The following is a 26,485-nucleotide window of genomic DNA, read 5'->3' as shown; positions in this document are numbered from 1 at the left end:
TGACTTATCTTCTGTTGTTTACGTCAGTGATACTTAAATACATTTCTTTTATTGATGTTCTCCTAAGGAAAAAAAAACCAATTGAACAATATCAAAGTTTCAAATCATAAAAGCCTTTTTAACCAGGGTTCACTTTTTGGATTAAAATTAATTAGATTAAAATTTAATTTGTGTTTAGATGTTATATCGTGTGCTATATCAGACTAGATCTTCTATACTTTGCTAGATGTATTTGAGACCAACGTCATTAATATATATAATATATATACACACATATTTTTCTCTTTTTTTTTTTTCTTTTGCATTGATGTTATAAAATTATACAATTTTATGGAGAATGACAGGCAATATATTCTTTTTAAAAGTATTGTGAAATGTGAATTGCCTGCCAAATTTTGCCATGTGTTCGGCATGGTTGAATACCAAATCCATTGAAAATTGTATAACTATATTATATTTTAATAGTTGTACAACATGGTTACTAATAACATAAATTTATATTTTGATATTTTCCACCTACATATGTAAGATATATAAATATGTAAAAAAAAAAATCCCTTTAAAGTTCCTTATATATGTATGACAATAAAAATGATTTTATAAAAATAGGCGCATTTAATCTTTATTTTTCTCATATTTATCAACGTCCAACCGTGTGTATGTATACATATACAAAAATTGTCATGAAAGAGATAAATAGGTACAAAAAGTATATTAGTTATTATGGCTTAACGATTTCTTAATAATTTATCATGTGAGACAGATTAACACACGGGATAATTAGAGCATATCATTTACACTCAAGATGATATATCATGGACTATAACCCCACAATGATAAATCTTCTATACCATACAACCCATGAGAGATGGCAAATACAACTCATTCTACATGGGACCCAACATACAATGAGTAAAACAGTATACTATAAGATCAAAACTATGCCACATATGCCAAAGCTGATATATATGACTCTTCCACAAAGGACCTAACATGCAACGAATGAATAACACTTAACAATATCAAGTCCAGTGATAGCGAGTGAACAACACTCTACAATATCTACATGCATAGAGTTTTAACCATGACCCTGCACACTCATTGTTGAGATGAAAATCCACTGGACTACTAATGGTACTAACTCTTTGCCAAGTTAATATCTAATAATATATATATATATATATATATAAGGATCAATCCTCTATGCACGTTCACAGATTAAAAATCTGTGAACGTTGCTTTGGACCGTTGGATTTCGATCCAACGGTCGGACACTATTCAATGAACAGAATTACTGTGCTTATGAACAGTAGCACAGTGAAAAGTGGGATGCACAGTAAAAACAAAATTAAAACTAATGAACTCATTAATCTAAGATTAGCTCTCACTGTAGCTAAAGGTTAGCATTACTGTAGCTCTCTGTGGACGTCTATGCACGTCCACAGAGAACCTTTTCTCTCTCTCTCTCTCTCTCTATATATATATATATATATGAGAACCCATCATCTAGGGACGCCCCTAGATTTCAAATCTAGGGATGTCCATAATAGCCATTAGATGAAAATCTGACGGCTCTTATCATTGTGAACAGTAGAAAACCACGTTACTACGAGTGTTGTCCGATGATCAGTGAGCAGGTGAAAAAGGTGTCTGATGTTGATATAATCAATCAACTAGTCGGATGATGATCCAGCGAGCTTAGATTTAAAAACATCCCACTAGATTTTGAAATCTAGGACGTCCCTGAGATGATGTTTTCCCTATATATATATATATATATATATATATATATATATATAAATTTACATTCTCTATGGACGTCCATAGATAAGAAATCTATGAGACGTCCAATTATCAGCCGTTAGATCACAATCCAATGCCCGACATTGATGAACTTTATTACTGTTCATTGTCATGTTTCAAACAGTAATTACTGTACATGTTATCATAGTAACTACTATTCATCAATGTTAGCCATTGGATCTTGATCCAATGGCTGATAATGGACATCTTTAGATTTTTTTTTCTATAACGTCCATAGAGGAATGGTTATATATATATATATATATATGAGGACCCATCATCTAGGGAAGTCCCTAGATTTGAAATCTTGGGATGCCCACAGTAGCCATCGGATGGTAATCCGATAACTATTATCATTATGAACGGTAGAAACTGCGTTCTAGTACAATAATCATAAAATAAAATAAAAAGTTGTACAATATTTATATAAACAAACAACCTTTAAATGATGATTCAACGTCTTAGATTTAAAACATTTCTAAATTTCAAATCTAGGGACTTACCTAGATAATCCTTTCCTATAATATATATATAGAGGACCCATCATCTAGGGACGTCCCTAGATTTTAAATCTAGAGATGTCCACAATAGCCATCGGATGTTAATCTGACGGCTCTTATCATTATAAATTGTAGAAACCATGTTCTCAGTGTTGATCATTAACAGTAAAAAAAAGGTGTACAACGGATGATGATCTAACGGCTTAGATTTAAAACATCCATAGATTTCAAATTTAGAGACTTACTGATCTTTTTCCATATATATATATATATCTACTAAGCATTTTCCCCGCATTGGAGTTTTTAAAATTTTGTGAGGCAATATCATATATAAAATAATATAATTAAACAATTCCTATCATAAAAACTATTTTATATTTTGGATTTCAAAGGTTTATGGATATTTATTACATAAACAATTAGGTGTAATTAATGTTTTTCAATTATTAATATTATAAGTAATATAAATAAAAACTTAAATGTAATTAAAAAAATTAAAATTATTCCTTTTAAAATACTCTTGGAGTAGATTATACATCTATTTTAACAGTATGTATAGATTTATATATATCATCATAATAATATTAACAATATAAATAATTAAGAAAATAGTTAGAGAGCATTATAAGGGCGTCACCGTGGCTGCCTTCGTCTCTCTCGTCCGAGACCACGTCCTCGAGAAGTTGAGTCTTCTCCCCTTCGCGCATAGTCCTCACGCCTCTTTTCCTCAATCTAGGGTTCCCAATTGGAATCACAAACCCTAGCCCATGTCGGAAGCCCACGCGGATCAGGCCTTAAGTCTCATTCGGAGGCTTGCCGATCGTCTCAATCGCAGAGTCTCGGAGATCTTTGCCCTTTTGTTGAATCATAAGGTGCCGATCATTCGAACCCCTAATTCAATCTTTTGTGTTTTTGTTTTTGATTTTGACAATTGAGGGAGGGAGTGATGGTTGATTTAGGGTTTGTGGGTTCTTACTTTTGATTGGTTAATTAGAACGCTGGATCGCTTGGTGCGCTCGCGGGGTTGGCCATCACGGTTGTTTTTGCCTGGAAGTTTTTGAGACCGCCGGCTGGTGGGCGGCGGCGGAATGTGCCGAAGCGGAGGGATTCTCAGGCAGCGAGTGATCGTCGTGCCCCGTCTAATTCGGTTCCTTCTGTGGATGAGAGCCCCTCGACTGAGGCCAGTGTGAAGGAATTTGATGCGGTTGAGGTACAATTAAAAATAAGTCTCTGCTTTTCTTGATTTGGCATTTTAATCTGAAAGTTCTGATTTTTAATTTTTAGCTTACTCCTGGACAAATTTTGAAGAAGAAGCTCAGTGGGTGTCGAAAGGTACGTGGAGTTTTGTTATTCCCGCTGTTCATCATTGACATTCATGTGGCTATCACTTATTCAAGTATGCTATTTGTTGTAAAGTTTGCTGAATTCCTATAAATTGTCAAGCGTGCATCTTGATTCGAGATATGCTTTTTGTTTTGCTTTTGAGGTTTGGTAGACAACCAAATATTTTAAAGGAGAACCTAATTATTTGTTTTCATAGTCTGTGATTTGTCCTGTGCACAATTATGATCTACCATGCTATTGTTGTTTAGCTCAATGATTGCCATTGCAAAGTAGATTTAGAAATTGTGCAGTTTTTGGAAGGCCTCATCAATATCAAAGCACCAATATTTTTGGTTCCTCGTGCTCCCCTAGTAAAAAATTATTCTCTTGATAATTTCCACATATTCTTCTCTATGCATAAGATGGGAAGAGTGAATATCATGTGCAAGTTTCAGACCTCTATTATTTTCACTGGATTTCCAAACCAGATGACCCTCAGAGGAACCTTGCCAACCTTAATGAGCTTGTGGGGAATGCAAAATTTGCAAATGGTGACCAAAGTAGGTTCAGATATTGAAATTGGAGAGAATGTGGATGGACATAGATCACTTGAGTGTGATGGTTTTCACAATTAGTTAAACATTAAGAATGTTGTTTGTGCAAACCTTTTACTGTGAAACATCCGTCTATAATTTATATATGTTTTCTTGGCCAATCTCAATGCCAAATGTCTAATTACTTTTGTAGGTTTTCTCTGGGGATTTTGTATTAGCTATTTATTCTCATGTTCTCAATTTTCGCTATGCTGATATACATAATATAAATCGTGCTCTATTGCCCATAATTTACTGTATTTATTATTTTTAAATTGTTGCTGTTTGATGCAATTGTCAAGTGCTTTTTGACATGAAGTTTCTAGTAGATCCTTGTTCTGTTAATAAGTTACCGGTATCTTCTGTATACTGTCTCATATGGTTTAAGTTACCCATGTTGCATGCCTGCTGGTCACCACGAGCAAAAATTGTAGATGGATAGTGCAAGATGTGTATTATGAAAATTTATTATGTCTTATGAATTTTATGAACTTTTTAACCCTTTTTATTTGTTTCTTTTCCGCCTTGCTTTGGAAAAAAATGTGCCTGAGCTTTGATGTGCCCTGTGCCTAGGTGATTTGACCCCTTAGTTCCTTGATGTGCCTTTCACTTTTAATAACTATTATCTCACATGATAACTGTGTTTTGGATTCCTATGACTCGAGAATAAATTCTATTCATCACAGGGCATTTCAAAGGCTTACATTTTATATTTCAATATATTGTTTGCATTCCATGCAGATAACCATCCAATTGCTTGGCGTGGTTCTAGAGGAGAGAACTCCTGAAGAGCTTCAGGTTCATAATATAATTCTCTTCACTTGTATCCTGGTAAATGTATAGCCTTGTTTGGGTCATCTGTTGTTTATTTACTCTGGTTTTGCAGGAACATGCTACTGTTAGGCAGTCAGTGGTTGAAGTACTTCTGGAAATGGCCAAATACACTGATGTCTATTTGATGGAAACAGTTCTTGATGATGAAAGTGAGGTACATACCTACACATCACTGACTGAGAACCACTGTTGCTAATCATTGTCCCTCCCATGAATGTTATTTTTTATTTATTTATTCTTCAGACATGTTCTTCACAAGTTAGAATATTAACTCTTCCTCCTATCGTGCCTTTGTCAGTTTACTATTATTCCTTGTTTTTTGATATGAGCTTCCGTATCTTAATGTAAATGTGCATATTCATTGGTTGGATGGGATAGATATGGCAATATCAATTGCTGGAATATAATTATTTTGATATTCTTTGTTGCTAATGATCCCCATTATAGTTGATAAATCAGTGTTGCTATGGTTCAAAATTTCTTTGTTTTGCAGCAGCATAGATTCATTCTCTTGCCACTCATACATCATAAATTGCCATGGCCTGCACACAAATTTTAACTTCATCCCTGGGATCACTTACCATGGACAAGCTAATTTGGAGACATGTCAGATTGCAATTTAACAGACCATTACTTTGGGTTATAGGACTATTTTTTCTTTTCTTATGCTTCCTCATTCATGTGTGCTACCTTGCACTCACTCTGTGTTTGAACTGAGATTGTGTAAAAGTAGAGGAAAATAAAAGAAAGATGATTTTCATTCAATGCCATTTTTTTCCTTTTCCTTCACACCTTTTCAATTTAATCATGTCATTATGGTTCTATTTATAGATTACTTTTGATTACATTTCTTTAGAGAACACACAAACACACTCAAAAGTTGGGTAAAGGTTTGTGAAAATTGTAGTTTAACTGTATGCTAATACAGAATTTCATTAGTCAATTATCAATGGGCCAAGAAGTTATGCATTTTATTCTTCTTAAACTATTATACTGGAGAGTATATAATTTTTAAAAAAAATGTTGCAGGAAAGAGTTCTCTCAGCTTTGGATAGTGCTGGACTTTTCCAGACTGGTGGCCTGGTCAAGGACAAGGTATGGTGAAATGTTATTATTATGCTGGAGTCCATCAATTCGTGATCCCATTACCTTGATTTTGGGTGATCATATGTGTTTTTCTCATTGATTTCTTTAGTTGTTTCCCAGAATCATTTTGATTGGCCATTAATATTAGCCGAGAAAGTTTTTGTGTAGCTGGTCTGGAACTACTTTCAATAAACTTCTGTTTGGTTTGTGTATAATCCAAACTTCATCTTGGTATTGTTATCCAAGACATCCTTTCATTGCTAACATCAATGGTAGGCAGTTTATGCATCTAATGTGAACGTAATCTAATCTAAAGAGGAAATGCCTTGCTGGAGAATTTATCAGACATTCTATCCTCTTTGATTTGAGTCGTACATTAAGCTCTTGTTAACTGGTTGTCTTGCCTTTGGGTTGAAAAATTCATTTCTTGAACAGTTCTGTGATAACTGCTAATTTTGCTGTATTTACTATATTGTCAAGCTGATTTTCCAGTGTGTCTGGTAGTGTTGGTCTTTCAATTCAAGATTTACTTATGATTGTAAATGTTTGGCAGGTTCTATTTTGTAGCACTGAAATTGGAAGGTCCTCATTTGTCCGACAATTGGAGTCGGATTGCCATATTGACACAAACCTTGAGATCATCTCTCAACTTTCCGTAAGCTTCTAGCTTAACTAGCCCATTCATCATAGGTCTATAATCTTCATCTACTGACTAATAACATTTTTCGTATTGACCATGGTCTGCTCAGCGCTTTATCAGACTCCTCGTTCACATCTCGCCCGAACCATTGGGTCAAATGGCATCCAACATCTTCAGTTCCATGACTCTAGAGCAGTACTTCTCCACAATTGGCTGAAGATAACCGATGATTTCAAGCTATTATTATCACGCTAAGTAACAAATTTTGTACAATGCAGTGTGTTTTGATGATTCATCATCTGTTGGAATTAGGGTTGTGGAACACTGGTAAAAAGACAAGATGGTATTCATGTTCTTAAATACACGTTTGGGTCACTGATGTTGTAAAAGAAAAAAAAAAACCATATTTATGTTGGCAGCTTATCTGCAGATATTCTTTTTCACTGTTTCTCCAAAGAACATTCTGCTTACTCTGTCTGCTTTGGTAAGTTCTTGGAATCAATAAATTTTGAATTTGTATGTGAAGTAATTATGTAGCTCATGTGCAAAATCCTCTTTTTTTATTTCTTGTTGGAGAATGATTTTATTATATTAGTTCAAGAATTCTCAAAATTTGAGAGGTAAAAAGTTTGTGCCTATCATCATTTTATTGATTTATTTATTTATTTATTTATTAAGTCATTGATAGATGTATGCAATTAATTCTAAACTTAATGATATTTTATTAGAGCATGGAGACAACTCATGCCAAGAAGCTTTCATTAATGTCTCAATGTCTACCTTCCTGTCTTATGGAAACAAATGGTTTGTTGGGCGTTGCCTCAATTTTGATTGTGTGCAGCTCACCAACCTTTCTTTTATTTATTTATTTATTTGTTTGTTTGTTGCATGGATCATCATCACCTCAGAACAGACCAAATAACTCTGTTAAAAAATCAAAATCAATTAGAAGTTAGACAAAATTTATTTGGATAAAATTTGTTATAAATTTTGTGCTTTTCATTTATTTTTTTTATTTTTTATTTTTTGTGTGAAAATTTAGGTAAACATATTCATTAAATAAAAGAAATGTACAAACTAATAAATTATCCCTAAATCCTGAAATTATGGTTAAGAAATATGAATAAAATAGCAAATTAATAATTTGATTTAAAAGCACAAAGAAATGGTGGGATCCACGCCCAACTTCGTTTTTAGTATTTCTTAAAATAATAATAATAATAATAATAAATAGATAATAGATTATTATTATTGTTAAATAATAATAAGATTTGTAAAAAACTCCGCTCGAGAACTCGTATTCAAACGTGAAGACGCGATCGGGTGCCGACGCCGGAAGGCATCATCCGAGGAATGCCGGCCGCCTCCGATCCATCATCGCCGGTGAGCTCTCAGATCCGATCTGTATCTCCTTCGCTTCCTCCGGCTTTGATTTGATCTCATTCGATCCGATTCTTGTAGAAAATGGCGGAGGATGTAGCGGGAGATGGGAAGGAGGTGGATCCGGCGCCGGAGAAGAAGAAGCGGCGGCCGAGGGGTTTCCTATCGCGGGTGTGGAGTGGAGTATTCGGGGGGAGGAGCGAGGACTATGAGAAGAGGCTGCAGTACCTCTCTAAGGAGGAGGCTTTGGTGATGTCCCGGATGCAACGGAGAGCTCGGACGTCCAAGAAGAGGGCTCGGAATCTCATCCTTATGACGATTCTCATTGAGGTGCCTGCTTCTCTTCTGCTTTTCGTTCTATAGTTTCTTGTTGTTGTTGTTGTTGTTGTTGAAATCGATTGACCTGTTTTGAACCACGAGTTGGATTGGCTTTGATTGATTGTTGGATGTTGGAACTTTATTATTGGTAGGTTTATCTAATCGAATGGAATTTTTTTAGTTAAAATTTAAACCTTGAAATCTTGGTACTATTCCAGTGAAGAATCGTAATCAAGTTATTCATATCAAATGATGCCAAATGCTGTTAGAGTTTGTGTGTTTGTGTGTGTGATGGAGTGGCATTAGCACTTGCATTTTCTATTGCTTGCATAGCTGAGTATCAGGTGCTAGAACATTTTTTTTTTCTGATAAATTTATGATTGTGAACATTTGCAGCTTGTATTCATAGGATATGCTTTCATATCAGTAAGAGGAGTGGATCAAAGTTGGCAGATGAAGGCAGTCCAAGTGTTGCCAGTTTTTGTGGTACCTGCCTTGGGTTTTGCTGCATATACAGGATTTGTTAGCTTCGTTAGAATGAGTAAATATCTTTAACCAATCACCCTTTTAGAATTTTTCTTTGAACTCATTTTAGTGTTATCTCATTTCTGTTTATGGCCTCTCTATATTTTTCTCGTATTAGTTTCACATTGAAGTCCTTAGTGTTCTATTTACCCTTTTGGATGTTGTGCATGAATGTATTGTGTGAGATACTTTTGGTTTCCCTTTTTTTAGTTTATTAGTCCTTGGTAGATTCCCCTTACTGTTACATTGGCATATTTGTGGATAAGGAATAATTTTGTTTTTGATAGAAGGAAAGCACATGACTTTGCTAGTAGAAATTGAAATCTCTTGTATAAATTCCTTTAAATGAATAAAAAACTGTCGATCAACTCTGTAGATAGTGAGCAATACACAACTCATCTATGTAACACATACATTCTTTCCCTTTACAATAAAAATGAAGGCAATTGCTCTTCAAGCACAATATTGAATGCTCCTGTTCTGATGATGTAGCAATTAGGATTACAAGAAAATTCTACATGCATTTGCCTTTGTGAAGGGAAGAAAATTGTATAGTTAATCAAGAGGAAAGATCTAAAATACTGTTGATCTTTTCTCTTTGCTGATCTTTAATGTGGTTGGATTTCACTCTATTGCATGTTGCCAATTATGCATGTCTTATGGCTAAGCTCCTACTTGTCATGGTGTATCTACGTAGTAAATTTTTTTCAATCTGGGGATCATTGATCTATCCATGTACATGTGGTTCAGTTAACTTCTACATCCATTTGGCTTGTAGGACTCTTCCACATAACTGTCTTATGCTCTTATGATGTACCAGCTTTTCCCACATTGGCATCTTCACTCTCTTCAATATTTATGTGAAGCTTCTGCAATCTAGAGATGGTTGACCATTCTTATTAGAATTTGACACATAGCAGACATCTACTTCATGGGAATACTGGTTCCAGCAGATATACCGTAGTGATTAATAGATGATTTCGTGTCAGCTCAAAATAATACTTGTACCACTTAGTAATAGCAAGCAGGTTTCTCAATATCATGTACCAGGTAAGTGCTTATTAGATGTTATACACGCATTTTTAATATCCGCTCATACAGCAACATGCAGCTGTGGTGTGGTGGTTTGTGAAGAGATTAATCTTTTTCTGATTTTGGATCTTCCCATGTTTAGCTGGTTTTATAATCCTCTCCCCTACAGTTTGTTCAGTTCTTTTGCAAATTCAGAAGCTTTTTACTGGAGAGCATACTGTTAAAGAGGACAGTGCAGTTCTAGTTTTATGATTGGTTGTCTTGCTGAATTATTGTTTAACTTCCAAATTTATGTTCAACATGATGCACATATAAATTTTAGTTGCTCTGTTCAAGAGCAATTCTTCTTTCCATATGATATGCTTACATTCTTTGAAAAAAATGATTAAAATGCATCCTGGGTCTATCTTCCTACTATATCGATCTTTATGAAGTCAATTTGTATTCTTCTGTTGTGCTTCAATACTTCCTGAGGTGCATTTCAATGCTCAGAGTATTCTTATTGCTCTTTTGTAGGAGATCAGAAGGACCAGAAAACACTTGAAAGGCTCCGTGCTGAACGGAAGGCAAAGATTGATGAGCTCAAAGAGAGAACAAATTATTACTCGACACAGCAACTTATTCAGGTCATTATGATAGATCGATCTGTGTCTGTGTGTGTTTATGTTTGTCTCTCTGCTCTTCTAACTCCATTGTTACCACAGAGATATGACCTTGATCCTGCTGCCAAGGCAGCCGCAGCTACTGTTCTGGCATCTAAGCTGGGGGCAGATTCTGGTTTGAATTTCTTGGTTGGAGATGAGAAAAACCCTACCGCACCAATGGGAAAAAGCAATGATGCTGAGTTGCTGCAGTCTACTGGACTCCGGAATAGGAAACCATCCAACATCAAAACCCATAGCCCCAGGAGCACTGGAAACACACAACTTGCTGATGAAACAACAAATGTACACAACACCGAAGGCAAGGAAGGTACTGTTTATCAGCAAAAAATTGTCGAACATTACACCGGTTCTCCTAAAGACAGTGGTCTTTTCTCTGGCTTGCTTAACTTTCTTGTGGGTGATGATCCAACACACTCCTTTGCGCTAATATGCGGCAACTGCCACATGCATAACGGTCAGTTACTATCAAAATCATTGTATCAATGTATTCACAAGCAATTAAGGTCTGAGTTTCTTATGGAATACATGCAGGACTAGCAAGGAAGGAAGACTTTCCATACATGACTTACTACTGCCCTCACTGCCATGCATTGAATGTATCTCAGCTGCAACCAGAAGGGCGCGAATCAGGCTCTAGTTCGGGAAGAACAAGTCCTTTAGGTGATGGAGTTAGTGCCGCCAATGCAGGCGATACGATCACTGACACTACCATTCAAGAGCCACCGTCAGGCGCTAACGAAGATAAATGAAAGCTTGAATAACATGAAGATCTGAGCATTTTCTTTTAGGTTTTCATTTGTTAACACACATCCTGTGTGCTTGAAAAGTTTCTCAATTCGAAATGGTAATGTGACAGTGTTTTTGTTTTTGTTTTTGTTTTTGTTTTTGTTTTTTTTTTCACTCAGGCAATGTGAGATGCCAGCAAATAGAGGAAATGAAATTGATGCTGTAATTTTGTTACTCTTGTAATCCAGTGAGAATCAAAGGTAGCAATCAGGTGTATTTCATCAAGTTTATTTTGTTCTTGCTGGTTGCTATTCCCTTAACAAATTTTGAACCTGTAATTGGATGAAAATGATCTTTTTTTTTAATATATATTATTATATATAAGATAAAATAAAGCTTGAAAATATTTTTTCTAATTTTAATAAAACTAAGTAACTTCATAGTTTTTGTTTTAATAAAATCAATTGCTTATTATTTATTTAAAAGAAAACCCTAATTACTTTTTTTTATAACAAAACAGTTATATATCTAATATCAAATGATTTAAATTAGGAAAAATTGCTTGCATACCCCTATAAAACCATGAAATTGCTTAAATACCCCATAAAAATACTATTTACTTGCATACCCTCATAAAATTAACTTTTTTACTTATATATCACTATCGTTAGTTACCGTTAGTTACCGTTAGCCACCATTAGCCACCGTTAGGGTTTATGGAATTAATCATACTTCCCACTTAACCCAACTTAACAAAATTACCTAATTACCCTTAATATCATCCAAGGTCATAATTTTTAGTATGAAATTATTTGTTATTTTTTAGTATGAAATTACCCAATTACCCTTAACATCATCTAACTACCCTTAACAATATCCAAAATTACCCAACTACCCATAACCATTGTATGAAATTATTTGTTATATATTGTTACACGTTGTAATTTTTACCTATTTTTAGGTTGTGTTTGTAAAGAGCATATGATAATCTAAAATATTTTAGAGATGTTTGTAAAAACCATAAAAGTATGAATTTACTCAAAAATTCATAATTTTTAATAATTTTAAAAATAATTAAAGCGTATATAAAAATTATATTGGTTTACCTATAGTTTTAAATAATTTAAGTCTATAAAAATATAATAAAAAAATTTTGATGGGTATATTAACAAAGCTTTATAATGATCGTTTTGTTAAATGAAATGAGTAATGTCATAAAAATAAGATTTCAAAGGGGTATATAAAAGCAAACCCAGTTTTGGTAATTCTGCTTATTCATCCATTGATTTAACAACATTAAAAGTCGACAACCATAGAGGGCATAGAAGCAAAATATAATTAATTTGTAAGGGTATACAAACAAATATCATTTTTATGGGGGTATTTAAGCAAATTCATGATTTTACAGGGGTATGCAAGTAAAAATCCCTTTAAATTATAATCTTCTTTATTTAAACAAATAAGTAAAAAAAAAGTCATTTATTTATTTATTTATTTTTATTTTGGCATGACCCTGTGTAGTTACATGAATGCCCCTTGATTATTTCAAATTTTCAATAATTATGCCACTAGATGTAAGCAGAAATTATCATACACATGAACCACACACTTCAATAATTTGCCCAAGACACAGCCTTTATTGTGTTTCTGATCAAAATGTTTTAAAAAAAAAAACCTAACAAAATTTCCTCTTTTTTTTTTTTAATATCTATAAGACTATCTACAGAGCACTTGACCTTATCTAACAAAAAGGTCCACTAATTTGACTAGCATTTGTCAGTGTCCCCCTCACTACTTCAACTGATTACTTCAAAGTCCACCATACTGAAAATCCTGCAAAAGCATCACAAAAAAATTAGGAAACAAGTGCATTAACTCAAAAAATTCTCATATAAATCAAGACAAAAAAAACTGATGAAAATAACATTCAGAGATCATCAGGATTATCTCACTTGCAACTCTTCGACTCACATTAAACCAGTTCGACTGATATTAATCGCTCTCGATAAAAAACTAATGAGTAGAAACTTACCATGTTTGCAACTTCCTGAAGAAATATGGCAGACTCTTCCTTCAATGCTGGCAAAGGAGGCATAAGGCTCATCACCGGAGATTGGCTCATCCTGGAAGTTTTATGAAAGATCAATTTCATAATAATGACGGCAATAATAAGAAATTTTCAGAGATGCTTGGAAGATCAAAGAAGAAAGCTAAAACATATATCATACCAATGTTTAATAATCACAATGTTGTCCCTCAAATGACTTAGGAGAGCAGCGTTATTCTTTATCTGCGCCAATCCAAATGACTAACCAACCACAAATCAGTAATGACAATGCTTAAAAGATATTGTTAGACTAATCACACCATATAACCACTGAAGAATGCGATAAGTCATGGATGCAGGAAACAGTTTTCTTGACGCAAATCTATTTAAATAGGAAAAGATAAAATGCAAAATAATGAAGTTCACTGTTCTCTCACACAATATATATATAGAGAGAGAGAGAGCATTTCATAGATTAACATGTAATATATTCATCTTCTGGCAACTACTGATGCAGCCATTTAATCAGGAAACATACAAAGTTCTCATGCTTAAATTTCGTAAATGGAGGAATGAAAGAGCTATACTGGAAGCAACCTGGACCTTAGGTTTTAAGTGTTGTGATGTGACAAAACGTCATCTTGTGACTTCATTAGAAGAGAAAATGCTCAGGCAAACCTTTTCTATTGGTCCTTACTTAAAGAACTGATATATGTTGCGATGACCAAAGACACAATTCCCCTAAACAAGAATCTCAATAAGAAAATACAAGCTCTACTTTGAAAATAACATATCGAATATGGTTCTCATAAATACATTAATTTCTCTCCAATGACCATCCAAAATTTGCACAATTAATTGGATCTGATCTTCACCAATGAGGTTCCTCAAGCATCACAACCTTTTACACAACTTCCCAATATAAAGCTTCACATTTTTTACAGTGTTGCAATAAGCTGTGAGTGCTAGATCTTAAATATTACACAAAATGCAGCATTTTTTTTGGGGGCCAAAATAACAAGCTAAAATGTATTCCATCACAATGAAAATGAAATGATTCATGTCACAAATAAAGCAGAGAGTCACTCCATTGGTGAAGAAATATGAATCACAACAGTATCAGCAAAAAGAAAGAAATCTAATATTCACCTGTTGTCTGTTTCCAGAATTAGATAAAATTGACTGAATTAGATGATTATTTTGATCCAGAAGCTGCGCCACAAAATCTCCAACTGGGACTGGAAGAAGGAACAAACAGGGATTAATTACATCTTCCATATAAACAAGTAATGCGATCATGAAAACAGAAACTACATTTTGTTAGAGTGCATGCGAAGGAACACAACATTCGGCTAATGGCAAAAGCAACAGAAAAGATTAAAATCCTAACTAAGCATAGTTCTCATTCTCATTTTATATGGATTAATAATCTTCTGGAGCAAACTAACGCATATTATTTATACCCACAGTTATTATTCACTAATGTAATTTATGCATGGTTAATGATTAATATTCAAATTTAGAAGCGAAAATTTCATTGATTTGTCATTCACTCATCCAGTGGAAAATAAAAAATAACCAAACACAAGACTTTATGTTTTGGTGGATTCATTTCATCATGAATAGACATTGGGTCCTTTTCCTATAATTCCCCCTAAAAATTTGAATTAACAGTTAAATAAATTACCAAGTTTACAGCCACAAGAATGACTTCATACCACTCTAGTCACCAACCACTCCTTGAGACTCAGTTAGACTTAGCAACACATTATACAATAAGGAAAAAAATTTAAAAACTGGTTGTACGCTTATTTCTATGGTTACCTGAAAATCTAAGGGGAAGTAATTTAAACAAGATCTAAAATACGAACATCTATAAACAAACCTTAGCATGCTGGAATCATAAAAACCACCAAGCTCAAATGGTACCCTATAATGGCGTTAGGATCAACTATCAAATACAAAGCTCATCAGTTGATTTAATGCATATGCAAATGCCTAAAAGAACTGACATTTTTAAAAAGAATAAAAACAAAATCATGATTATGGCACACCTACATTTAACCTGAAATGAAAATAAGTATCTCTTTTCAAACCATTTGCTATCAAATGCATTAATAAAACATGTGTGTGAGTGTGTGACATGATGTGCTATGACATGACCAACCAACCTTCACTTTGAGTTCTTTCTGAATAGGTGGCCTTATTGTACGGAGCCATAGTCGCCATGTTCGCATTTGCTTGAGAAGCAATCATTTTTTCCTGAAGCATTCATTAATAATTAAAAAACAAGTTCATTAGTTCAATCTAAGAAATTGTAAACACTTGAAGTTTTATCAAATAGAAGAACAAGATGTATAGAATAGAATAATCCTCCACAGGAAGTTTGCTTCCTCAGTTGAATCTAATCAAAGACTAGAGGCAGGCATGCAAGAGATGAAATGGATAATGCTACTCTGTAGGAGACCACTTCCTTATACTGAGCAGAAGTTTATAAAAAACTAGATAGGATCATGCTCATAGATTAACATATATGAAGTGTTACTTCCCGGCCGTTGCTAGTAATAAGTTTATCATTGAAATAATCACTGGAACTCTTAAGAAAGACTCCACTATGAACTCTTTCTATATTTTAGTAAGCAAACAGAATTTCCTAACAGCTAATAGAGAACGAAGGAACCTATATCTATTACAAAATATATACTACCTTTCTGTCTTTCAATTTCTTTACATGATGATCATCTGGCTTACGCCGATTGATTTTTCTCTTATCCTGCAATCAAAAATACGTGTAAGAACACATGAAGAAATTTCACTATAACCCACTGCTAAGGGAGGAAATTTGGGCATGTAATGAGGCGAAGCATATTATATAACTCACATTCAACCACTGGCACCTCAGTGCAACATCCCTCACAGTCTTATTTTTCAGGGTAGCCGCTATTTTGACATACTTGGACAATGGTGATTCATTACCAAACCTGAGACAATTCACATTGTAGAATCAATATGTTTAGGGAACCAGATATAATTAAGTACAAGGTATGGTATGAACCTAATTAAAAAAAAAAAAAAGAAGAGGAAAACTTCACCTAGCTGTAGAATACAACTATTGAAAAACTTAATGACAAAAATAGGGGGAAAAACTACATATTGCATGGACATTTTAAAGCAATAAAGATGCAGTTAGCCCATAAATGCAAACATTAGAAACTAAGGCTACACTCCATGCTTGAAACACTTCCAAGAAATAAGTAACATACAAAATTATTCCAGATCAAATCATCACAAATCACTGACTGCTAACTTCTAAATGACAGAAGATCTTTGAATTAAGTCATTCACATGAGACACCAAGAAAGTTCACATATGCACAGCACATATATCTGATATGGAAATAATACTCTGCCATCAACCATTGCATTGAAAATTTGAAAACTTAAGGAGTTACATTATTGGAGGTATCCAAAAAGAAAATGATGAGATGCATAACAGATGTCAGATGCAACAAGAAAAAACTCATGTTTCAGTTACTAATCAGTGCATCAAAATACTAGATAGCTACTTGATTCAAAAAAAGAGGAACATAGATTATCTTCCATGTCTGAAAATAAGATAAGTTACTTGCAAAACACTTTCCGGCCAAATTGTCACCAACCACTGATTAACTTTAAATCAAGTCATTCACATTGTAAAACCAGAAATTTTACAGCCCAACATAATGGGAATGCTATTTTATTGTTAATCCTTGCATTGACAAGTTTGAAAAGCTAATCGATCCAAACTAGAAAGTACCAGGCAGAAGATGATGAGCTGCATAAACAACACAACAAGAAGACTCATGTCTTAATTACTAATCAGTGCATCAAAATATGAGAAAGCTCATCAATCGAAAAACTGCAGGAAATAAAGGGCATCTTAAATGTTTGAAACACTTCAATGAAATTTGCTGCTTGCAAAGCCACATCACTGACCACTGCTGAATTTTGAATGAAATCATCCACATGAAAAAACTCAAAAAACTTTACAATCAATGAGAATATCATTTCATTGTCAAGCATTAAATTGAAAACCTAAAAAGCTAACCAATCCAAATTGGAAGTACCCAAGCAGAAGATGACGAGATCCAATACAAGACACAATGAGAAATTCCTGTTTCAATTACTGATCCATTCATCACAATACTAGCTACCTGTACAATAAAAAACTGCAAGGAATTATGCTTATCTTCCATGTATGAAACACTTAAACCAAATATGTTACTAGCAAAGGCAATTCCAACCAAATCAATAATTATGACTAAATCTCAGGAGATCTTCAAATGAAGTAATTCACATGGAAAAACTAGAAACTTTACAATCCTCTATATCAAAAATTCAAGTTTCAATTCCTAACTAGTTCGTTAAAAATACTTGAAACCGGTTAACTCAATACTGAAGACAGAGATGCATGAGATAAAAAATAAATAATGCAATAACAAATGCTAAGCAATAGAAAAATTACTTAGAAAGGCCTCCAATCAAAAGTGCATCTTCCGCTTCAGACCACTCCTGAGCCAACCCTGGGTTCCATTTGAGGCCAGAACCAGGCCCAGCCAAGACATTACTGGGACCAGGATCACCAGTTCTACCCACATGCGATGATGTCCCTACCATGCCGGGTTGCCCTGATGGTAACCCCACAGGGTTGCAGGTCAGAGAAGTGCTGGTGTCCATCGCCCCAGACTGGAAGGACATCATATGAGGATTCGGAAGCGTAGATGAAGAGGCACCATAACGGTACCCCATGCTATAATTCGCCCTCATCTTCTAAAAACTCTCCCAAATTCCGCTCAAGAACCTACTTTTCACACGAAGAATACCTGAAAACAGCCAAAAAATCAAGAAAACTTAACTGAAAATCGAGCAAGATCAAGACTTTCGCTTTGTCAAGTTCAAAACCAAAGGCAAAAAGGCAGAATTTTTCCCTCACCTCTCTCTATCTCTCTCAATCTCGCACCGAAAAACAGAAAACCCTAACTTCTCTAACGACGTCCCAGATCAAAATCTCAACCAAATAAAAACCAACAAATTCAACGAAAAAACAAGAAACTAATATCAAAAGAACATGAATTTCATCACCACCCACAACGCGCTCTTTGAATTCACTGGATCGATGCGAATTAATCCACCCCCACCCACTGCACTGCGATCATTCCCCACTTCAATTCCCTAAATCTTTCTCTGATTTTTTTTTTTATGTCGATCTTTGGATTTGTGAAACAAGTGCAGGGTTTTAATGCCCAGCCATCGAGTTCCACTAAACCAAAGCGGTTTTTTTTTATAATATGCCCCTTGTTCTATAAATTATTACGGTAATGCCATTCTTAACCATTTTTTTTTAAAATTAATAATTATTATTTTGATAATTAGTTATAAATTGTCCATGGGGTTTCAACAGAATATAATTAAAAATAATTATTTTCATGGATTTTTTTAATCAAATAAAAATTTAAAAATAAAACAAAATAAAATATGTTTCTAAATTTTTTTTTTAAATGACCATGTTGTTTACAACACTCACTTAAATGGATGGAAACAACAAAATTAATTAATTAATTAATATGTGTATTATTTCACATATTAAATAGAAAACCTTATAATCGAGGTTATTAATGTCTTTAATTTTAATAAAAATTTATTTATTTTATTATTTTAACATGCTTATGAACATAATTTGAAACTATATATACCAAGTTCTATGATTAAATATCTTGTTAAATAATTAAAATGCAGCTAAAATTGAATAAAACTCAAAATTAGGAAGCTTATTTAAAGTTAAAATTTGTTATTTATTGAGAAAAGAGTTAATGAAGAAAACAAAACATGGTATGTGGATGATGAGGAGGAAAACAAGATACATAAATATTAATTAAAAAAATAATAATAATATTTTATTTGATATTAATGTTAAGGTTGGACAAACTCCAGCTCCTGATTGGTTGGTTATCACTGGCGCCAATATAGGCCAACATATGGAATTTATTAATTGCACTAAATATCAACTCAAAGTACAATGATGTCACCATCTACAAATTAACATAAATAAGATTTTTAATATAATATATATACATATTATATTAAATAATTAATTTCATAATTATATGTATTAGTATTCCTTAAAAAGAATTTTGAAGTTTTGTGTAAGAGCTGACAGGGCATGTAATTAATACAAAAATTACAAGGTAAGATAAATAAATAAATAGTGGTACATGTGTAAAAATTTCCAACAAGTAAGGGCATGAGTGTAAAATCAAGGTACCCACTCATTTATTAAAAAAAGGATAGATGATGAAAAACAGCAAAAACTCTCTTCTCATGGGCTACAAATGGGGCATTACAAACATGAATAATAATAATAATAATAATAATAATAATACAATAAATATCCATGATGAAAACATTGAAAAGGACTCCCCTAGTGCTTATCCAGTTATCCTTAATATATGTGTTATTACTGTTGGAGCTCATGCATGTTGGCCAATAAACAAACATCTTCAGGTGTTGGATGACCCATTAAAGAAAATGAAAATAAGAAATTTTTTTTATTAATTAAATGAATTAAGTGGCCATGAAATTCTTTAATTAGGTGTAATCAATTTGCTTATTATTTATAATTAGTGATTTAAATCCATTTTTTAACATGTATCTTGAATTTATATTCTATAAGACATGGGTAAATAATATAAGGGTTGCTACAACATTCATATGCATGCAAAATTAAAATTAAATAAATAACCATTTTTTAACATGTATCTTGAATTTATATTCTATAAGACATGGGTAAATAATATAAGGGTTGCTACAACATTCATATGCATGCAAAATTAAAATTAAATAAATAAAATTTTTAATATATCCTACAAGCTCCAAAATTGCAAATATATTTAGGAAAAGTACAGCAGTATGGTTTAGGGTTTTCTGAAAATAAGGAATGAGAAATTTTTCGATTCATGATATGTGGTTTCTAGATTTGCAAAAAGGAAAAACCGTTATCAACGATTAACGATGTTAACTCACTAAAGCGAAAATCGTCGATTTTATTTAAAAATCGAAACTTATATGACATAAAAAAATATATTTTTAAATTTATTTCTCTTCAAAAATATCACTAAACAAAGAAAAAAACTTAAATTCCAAAAATCAAACAAAATCGTATTTGAAAAAAATCTTGTTTTTTTAAAATGCGCATATTGATTTTTTTACGTAAATAAACAATTTTGACTGCTAAAACCTGGAAAAAGTTAACGCAGATTAACGGTTTTTCGCTTTTTGCAAATCTGGGAACCAGCATATCAGTAGAATCGAAAAAATTCACTCATTCCTTTATTTTTCGAAAATCGCTGAAAACCATACTGGATTTTTTTATACTTTTCCCATATATTTATAATAGAAATACATAATTCAACCATCTAGTCCCCTTAGTGAGTTAATATATATATATAATCACTAATCCATAAAATGAGACAAAGTATTAAAAACCGTATATAGAAAGTATATTTTTTTGGCATTTTTTTTTTGTAAAGACAAATTTGAGATTAAAGCAAACTACTTAAGGTGTTTAAGTCTATCACTTTGCATTAACGTCATTTTTAGTTATTATTAAATAATTAACGATTAAAAAAAATTTATGAAATTTTTTTAACACGTGTTTTTTTTTTTGATTAATTTTCAAATTTGAAAATACACGTGGTATTTAGCGCACCGCCTTTCTCATTTATTTTCAAATCCGCGCCTTCGATCCCGTCCCGCCCTCTCCCTTCTCTCCCTCCTCTTCTCGATCCCACCAGAGCTCTACCATGGATGCTGCCGGAGCTCCGGCAGTCACGCCGGAGAAGTACTTCCATTGCTACTATCTGCGATTGCGCCTTTGCTTTCGTTCCATCACCAAACGTGTGAAGTGGTTTCTTGCCCGCTATGCACCAAACAGTAAGATCGAGGAGTATGTCTCTGCTTTCGTCGTCATCCTCCACCGCGTCTTCAGCATCCTCCACCGAGTCATCTATTTCCTTTCACCTCCGATCCGTCAACGATGTAGATCTATTCATTCAGTTTGTTGAGTATTCCTATGAGTTTGAAGTGATCGACGTTGAATCCCTTGTTTGTTTCCAACGAAATCCATGGACGAATTTCAATACTGTTCTTGAGTCTGGAGCTACGATGCGTGTGTTTTTAAAGAGTTCCATCGACCAACACCCCGGTGAGTACTTGATCAATGCCATGCTGCAAACTGTAGAGAATGCTCCACAGAACCCGCCTGCCTCTGTTGTTGAAATTCAGGCCCTCCCAGAGGTGACAATCTCCTTGGAGTTACTGCAATCTTCTGGCGATCCCCAATGCATTGTATGCATGAATATGTTTGAGATCGGGGATGTGTGCAGAGAATTGCATTGTGGCCATTTGTACCACCCGAACTGTATTTTTCAATGGTTAGGACTGCACAACACTTGCCCAAAATGTCGATATGAAATGAAGACCGATAATGAAATCTACGAAAAGAAAAAAGGAAATTGAAAGGGAGATGCAAAGGTGGAGGAATTGCTCAACAATCTCATTGTGACTGGACGGCAAGAATCTCCCCTGTTTCAATTTAAAAAGGCTTTTTGTTGTCCATCTACATCCTGGGACGCAGGCTGAGGGCTCAGGTGATCTCTTGTTCACTTTAATTTTTCATTTCTTCTTAAAGAATAACAAGTGTCAAAGTGTAACTATGTTGGCTACCAATTGTGAGCAGATAGAAGCCTTCTGGATTGATCATTGATGCATGTGGAACGGATGATGATGATGAGGATCTTGGATGGCGCATCTAGGTCTTCATCCATATAGAAAGCCTATGCATAAATACATAAATAAATAAACAATTCTGTTGATCTACTGTCATAGGAATCATCTTTCATGTTTGATTTCCATATCCTCTTGTTTCTAATTTCCCGCTGGCTTGTACTTCTGCTTTAAGCGCTTGTCAGATGCAACAATATTTCTAGTCATATATGGGTCTCACTAGTATGTATTTTGCTGGTGTGATGGTTCTATTAATTCTTGTAGCTACACTTTCTGTTTGCCTCATCAACTCTGTTGCAATATCTGTGACCATAAAAAATCTCACATCTCTAATACGCATAAAAGACTAAGGCATTACAATCAAGTGCCAATAAAGGAGCAGCTAGTTTGAAGGTATCAGCTAAGGTAAGGGATCACATTTTGCAGGATGTTTTTCACACCAGTGTGGATATTTTTATTCTTTATTCATCTCTGACAACGCAATTTTGGGCTTTGATTGGACATTAGATAATTGGCATTCAAATGGTATTATTTATTGACCCTTTTATATGATGGTGAGTTGCTTTCAATTGCTAATTCTTCTGTGCCTAAACTGGCAATGTGTATGTATATATGTATATATATGTCATCCTATATCCTGTGGACATTCTGTTGGCTAGCATGTTTGAATTATGAATCTTTATTTAGGTGAGAATTTTAAATAGTGCTTTTATGATTTATTTGTAAACATCTTTCTTGAAAAGAACTTAATATTTTGTTTGGAAAAGCTCTTTTGCCCTTTTCACTTAATTGAAGGTTTTGTTGAAAACTTTTCAACAAAGTTATTCTATAAGTAGCTCATCCAAGCAGGCATGTTCTCATTACCTCATTTGTTTTCATTGTTTAATGGATGTTTGAAGTCCCATAATACTTTACATGAGTATAGGGTACAAGTAATTACAAGGTGGTTTTGCTAAGTCTATGCTCTATGATCTTTCATTAGGGAAAACTGGCAATAAATGGGCTGATTAATGCATGGAACGAAGTGATTTTCTAGCTAATATGCCATTCTAGGAGGCCATTCTCTCAATTGGCCATACATGACCAATTTGGGCTGGATTTTCTTACCTTCTATGTTAGATTGCTTAGGTTGGTGATTTTAGTATGATATTTATAACATTGTCCTCTTTATCGTTCAATGATTTATATAATTTTGTATATGTGATAGCTATGCATATCATGCATAATCTGTTAATTATTTGATGAATATTCAGTCTGATGCAGGAAGGTTGTTAATTGGTGCAATTATTTTTCTTAGGCGCATATATCTTTTATTAAAAGATATGTTTTTTTTTTAGATCTTTGTGGATATGACTTTAACCTCTTTTTCTGGCAGGCTTCATTTGACCAGGCTCTGCCCTTCCAAAAGAATGGAGCTATTGCTTCGCTTTTTGGTGCCTTTTATCTGCTCTGTAGATATGCCATACATTGCACTTGGGTCACATCTGAGGCTTATTTCATCTCCTTCTATTGTCTTAGCTGCAAGAGGTGCTCATGGTGGCAGGGTAATCTTCGATGACTACCGCGAAGCATGCTTCTGGCTTTTTGATAAAGGAACCTGATTATCTTGTTAATGGTGAATATTGCGTTGATAAGGGGGCAGCACCAAAATGTTGAATTGCATCTTGTAAGTATTGATTATTGGTTTGAAAGATTGTTGTGAATTTTGTGATCCAAAAGCGCTTAGGATGTTTTCTTTATCCTGTCATCTTTGGCCAGATCAATACATAGGTTGGCAAAACAAACAAATAGAACACTTGCATGTTCTATTTAGGTGATATTAAGGATAACAGATCTCCTGTCTGTAGCACCTACCGGTAGGTTTCTGTTTTTTTACCAAGCTTGGTTTTGTTTCTTTTAATCATTTCTCTGGTCCTGTTGCCCATTATCATCTGTTCTTATTTTTTCAATTACTAGACCTGCCGTCTGTGCTGTGATATTGTGAACTGCTAGCATCTTATTATGGCCTTTGTGAACAACAAGCTTTCTTACTATCGCTTTGGTGAACTGACAACAGAATATGGGAAGCCACCTGGGTAAGTTGGGTCACATTTATTATTTTTGTCATTTTTTTTGGGCAAGTATTACTTATCAAACTAACAAAGAGAATGTTATAAATGTTTCCGTTGTTCTCCTTTATAAATATAGTATATTACCATCGTTTGTTAGTATGAGCTCCTTCAGAGCCACATCTATGGTTTTTACCTTAAACTGTCAGTTGACAGAATAGCTATAATCTAGTGAAGTTAATTTATTGATTTTATTTGATTATTTATCATTGATGATTCTTTAACAACCTATTCTACTATTTTATTCTCGTTTTTCCTTATGGCTTTTCCTCCCATCCTTACATGTCTCTTGTGGTTTCTTTTCCTATTGGATTATTAGTTGTATCGAGCATGCATTTTAAATTTTTGAGTATCATGTAAATGAAGCAGGTTGACATTACTCCTTTATTTCGCTTCAACCAAGTTTACTTCTTATCAATGTTCTTTCATCAAAAGTTAAATGTACCTTGTAGCCATGCTTGACCCTGATAAACTGCATTTCCTGTTGCCATGCGTTAAGTATAGATTTATAGAAGAAATTATGGTGCCACCGTCCTATTCATTAAATTTTACTTGTGACTATCACTGGTTATGATGTATATTATTCAAATGGAGGACCTACCACTCGGAGGTAGTATTCATTAATAAGTGGAATATGATTATTGCATGAATGCAATAAAGATGCCCAAATTCTTGCGCAATTATTGCTTTGATTTCAAGTCATAATTGTGTTGCAGGTATGGCTGTGCAAGAGGTGTGGAAATTGGTAATAAAGATGTGAAGCTTGAATACTTGGAGGAGGCCTTTACGACATCAAATTGGATTTTTCATATCTACAAAGTCAAGCCTCGAAAGAACCGTTGGTGAACAATTAGTTTAATAAGAGCCTGCATTTCTGGGGACATATCTGAGAGGTGTTGTGCTTGTGCTGCAGGGCTAATTTGGCGAAAAATACAGGTACTTATATATGATAAAGAGCCATCTGATTGTACTTGTGGTCCTAGGTCAGACTGGTTCAGCAATTAAACTTGACCGATTTTCCAGAGCGGGCGGCATGATCTTTCTATTTAGAATGCTAGAATGCAATTGCATGGCTTATACCTAAGTTATGCTCTTTCTTGTGGGTATGCTTTCAGTGCAAATTAGTGAAATTGTATCACCGTTACAATTCAATACAAGCATGTTTCCATTTCTTTAAGAATTGACTCTCTATTGATTGTTTTACCTCGTCAGGAAAAGTGCTTGTGATTACTGTGGGTGGCTGCGTCAGGTTTGTTACAGTTCACATTTTTGAACCTTGTTAGGAATTTAGGATGGATGTCATTTTGCGGGACACAAATATTTTATTAGAATATTTATGTAGGATTTATAATTTTGTGTTGGAATACCTGATTATTGGTAAAACATTGTGATTGTGTTTATTTTTTTATATTCTACATTTTTTTATATCATGCGCAAATAATTTTAGTTGTAAATTTAGTTGCAAACTCACTCTTAGTTTCTCAGTGTTTGGTTGTGAGGTTTTCGTTGAACTGATTGTGAGACTTAAACAACGTTCTTTGTGGGTGTTGTTGTTGTTGTGGAAGGAGAATGCCAGTACCAGAAGTTCAAAGACGGTGATGACCTTTAACATGGAGGTTTGCACATAATTATCAAATAAAAAAGTGTTAATTTTTTAATATAACATAACTCTCCGCATGAACAAACTGCATCTTGATACATTCCTCTTCTGTCTTGATTCTTTGTTAGGTTCGAATCATGGTGCACTCAAGTTACAACATTTCGCACCACAACTGCTGAATGGGCGGGCTGCATTAAATCTCTAGTTTTCAACATCACCTCAAGACTTAGATCAACCCACTTGATTGAATTTGAGTCAAACACAATAAAATCACCCATTGAACTCGTCCAAAGATAGAACAAATTAATGAAATATATTTTCTTAAAAAATAAAATAAAATAATGTATTTGAGTTTAATGCTAATAAAAAATTATGTAGTTTCTTCTTTAAAATTCATATTTTAAAGTTTGTTTATATATATATTTTTAAATATCTATTAAGTTTGATTTCCTTAACAAAAAAAAAAATCAAGAATTCGTATCACCC

The 26,485-nt window shown here is 33.8% G+C and overlaps 3 protein-coding genes across 5 annotated transcripts; 2 read left to right on the top strand and 1 right to left on the bottom strand.

Moving 5' to 3' along the window:
- Positions 1 to 2,927: 2,927 nt before the first annotated feature.
- LOC120272061 (peroxisome biogenesis protein 22-like) lies at positions 2,928 to 7,315 on the top strand. Its single transcript, XM_039278796.1, has 8 exons — positions 2,928 to 3,175; positions 3,298 to 3,513; positions 3,588 to 3,635; positions 4,961 to 5,017; positions 5,106 to 5,207; positions 6,083 to 6,148; positions 6,693 to 6,794; positions 6,889 to 7,315. Exons 1-8 carry the CDS (start codon positions 3,071 to 3,073, stop codon positions 6,994 to 6,996), a joined length of 804 nt encoding a protein of 267 aa, XP_039134730.1. The 5' UTR covers positions 2,928 to 3,070; the 3' UTR covers positions 6,997 to 7,315.
- Positions 7,316 to 8,013: 698 nt separating this feature from the next.
- On the top strand, positions 8,014 to 11,710 carry LOC120272060 (uncharacterized protein At2g24330-like). The gene is made up of 6 exons (XM_039278795.1): positions 8,014 to 8,162; positions 8,241 to 8,489; positions 8,874 to 9,018; positions 10,551 to 10,660; positions 10,739 to 11,153; positions 11,231 to 11,710. The coding sequence occupies exons 1-6, from the start codon at positions 8,133 to 8,135 to the stop codon at positions 11,446 to 11,448; spliced, it is 1,167 nt and encodes a 388-aa protein (XP_039134729.1). The 5' UTR covers positions 8,014 to 8,132; the 3' UTR covers positions 11,449 to 11,710.
- Positions 11,711 to 13,042: 1,332 nt separating this feature from the next.
- On the bottom strand, positions 13,043 to 18,726 carry LOC120272304. 3 transcript variants are annotated; one of them, XM_039279100.1, is made up of 9 exons: positions 18,444 to 18,726; positions 17,976 to 18,333; positions 16,354 to 16,453; positions 16,180 to 16,245; positions 15,644 to 15,734; positions 14,622 to 14,710; positions 13,654 to 13,733; positions 13,458 to 13,548; positions 13,043 to 13,258 (listed from the first exon to the last, which is right to left on the bottom strand). In XM_039279100.1, exons 2-9 carry the CDS (start codon positions 18,275 to 18,277, stop codon positions 13,235 to 13,237), a joined length of 843 nt encoding a protein of 280 aa, XP_039135034.1. In that variant the 5' UTR covers positions 18,278 to 18,333; positions 18,444 to 18,726; the 3' UTR covers positions 13,043 to 13,234. The 3 variants fall into 3 exon arrangements, with proteins under 3 accessions (XP_039135034.1, XP_039135036.1, XP_039135035.1); XM_039279102.1 differs by having other exon boundaries at positions 18,593 to 18,726; XM_039279101.1 differs by having other exon boundaries at positions 18,600 to 18,726.
- Between the last annotated feature and the right edge of the window lie 7,759 nt (positions 18,727 to 26,485).

This window comes from Dioscorea cayenensis, chromosome 11 (assembly GCF_009730915.1).
Source record: "Dioscorea cayenensis subsp. rotundata cultivar TDr96_F1 chromosome 11, TDr96_F1_v2_PseudoChromosome.rev07_lg8_w22 25.fasta, whole genome shotgun sequence".
Classification (NCBI taxonomy): domain Eukaryota; kingdom Viridiplantae; phylum Streptophyta; class Magnoliopsida; order Dioscoreales; family Dioscoreaceae; genus Dioscorea; species Dioscorea cayenensis.
The sequence above is the reverse complement of the archived record's forward strand: the minus strand, read 5'-3'. Positions and strand labels throughout refer to the sequence as shown.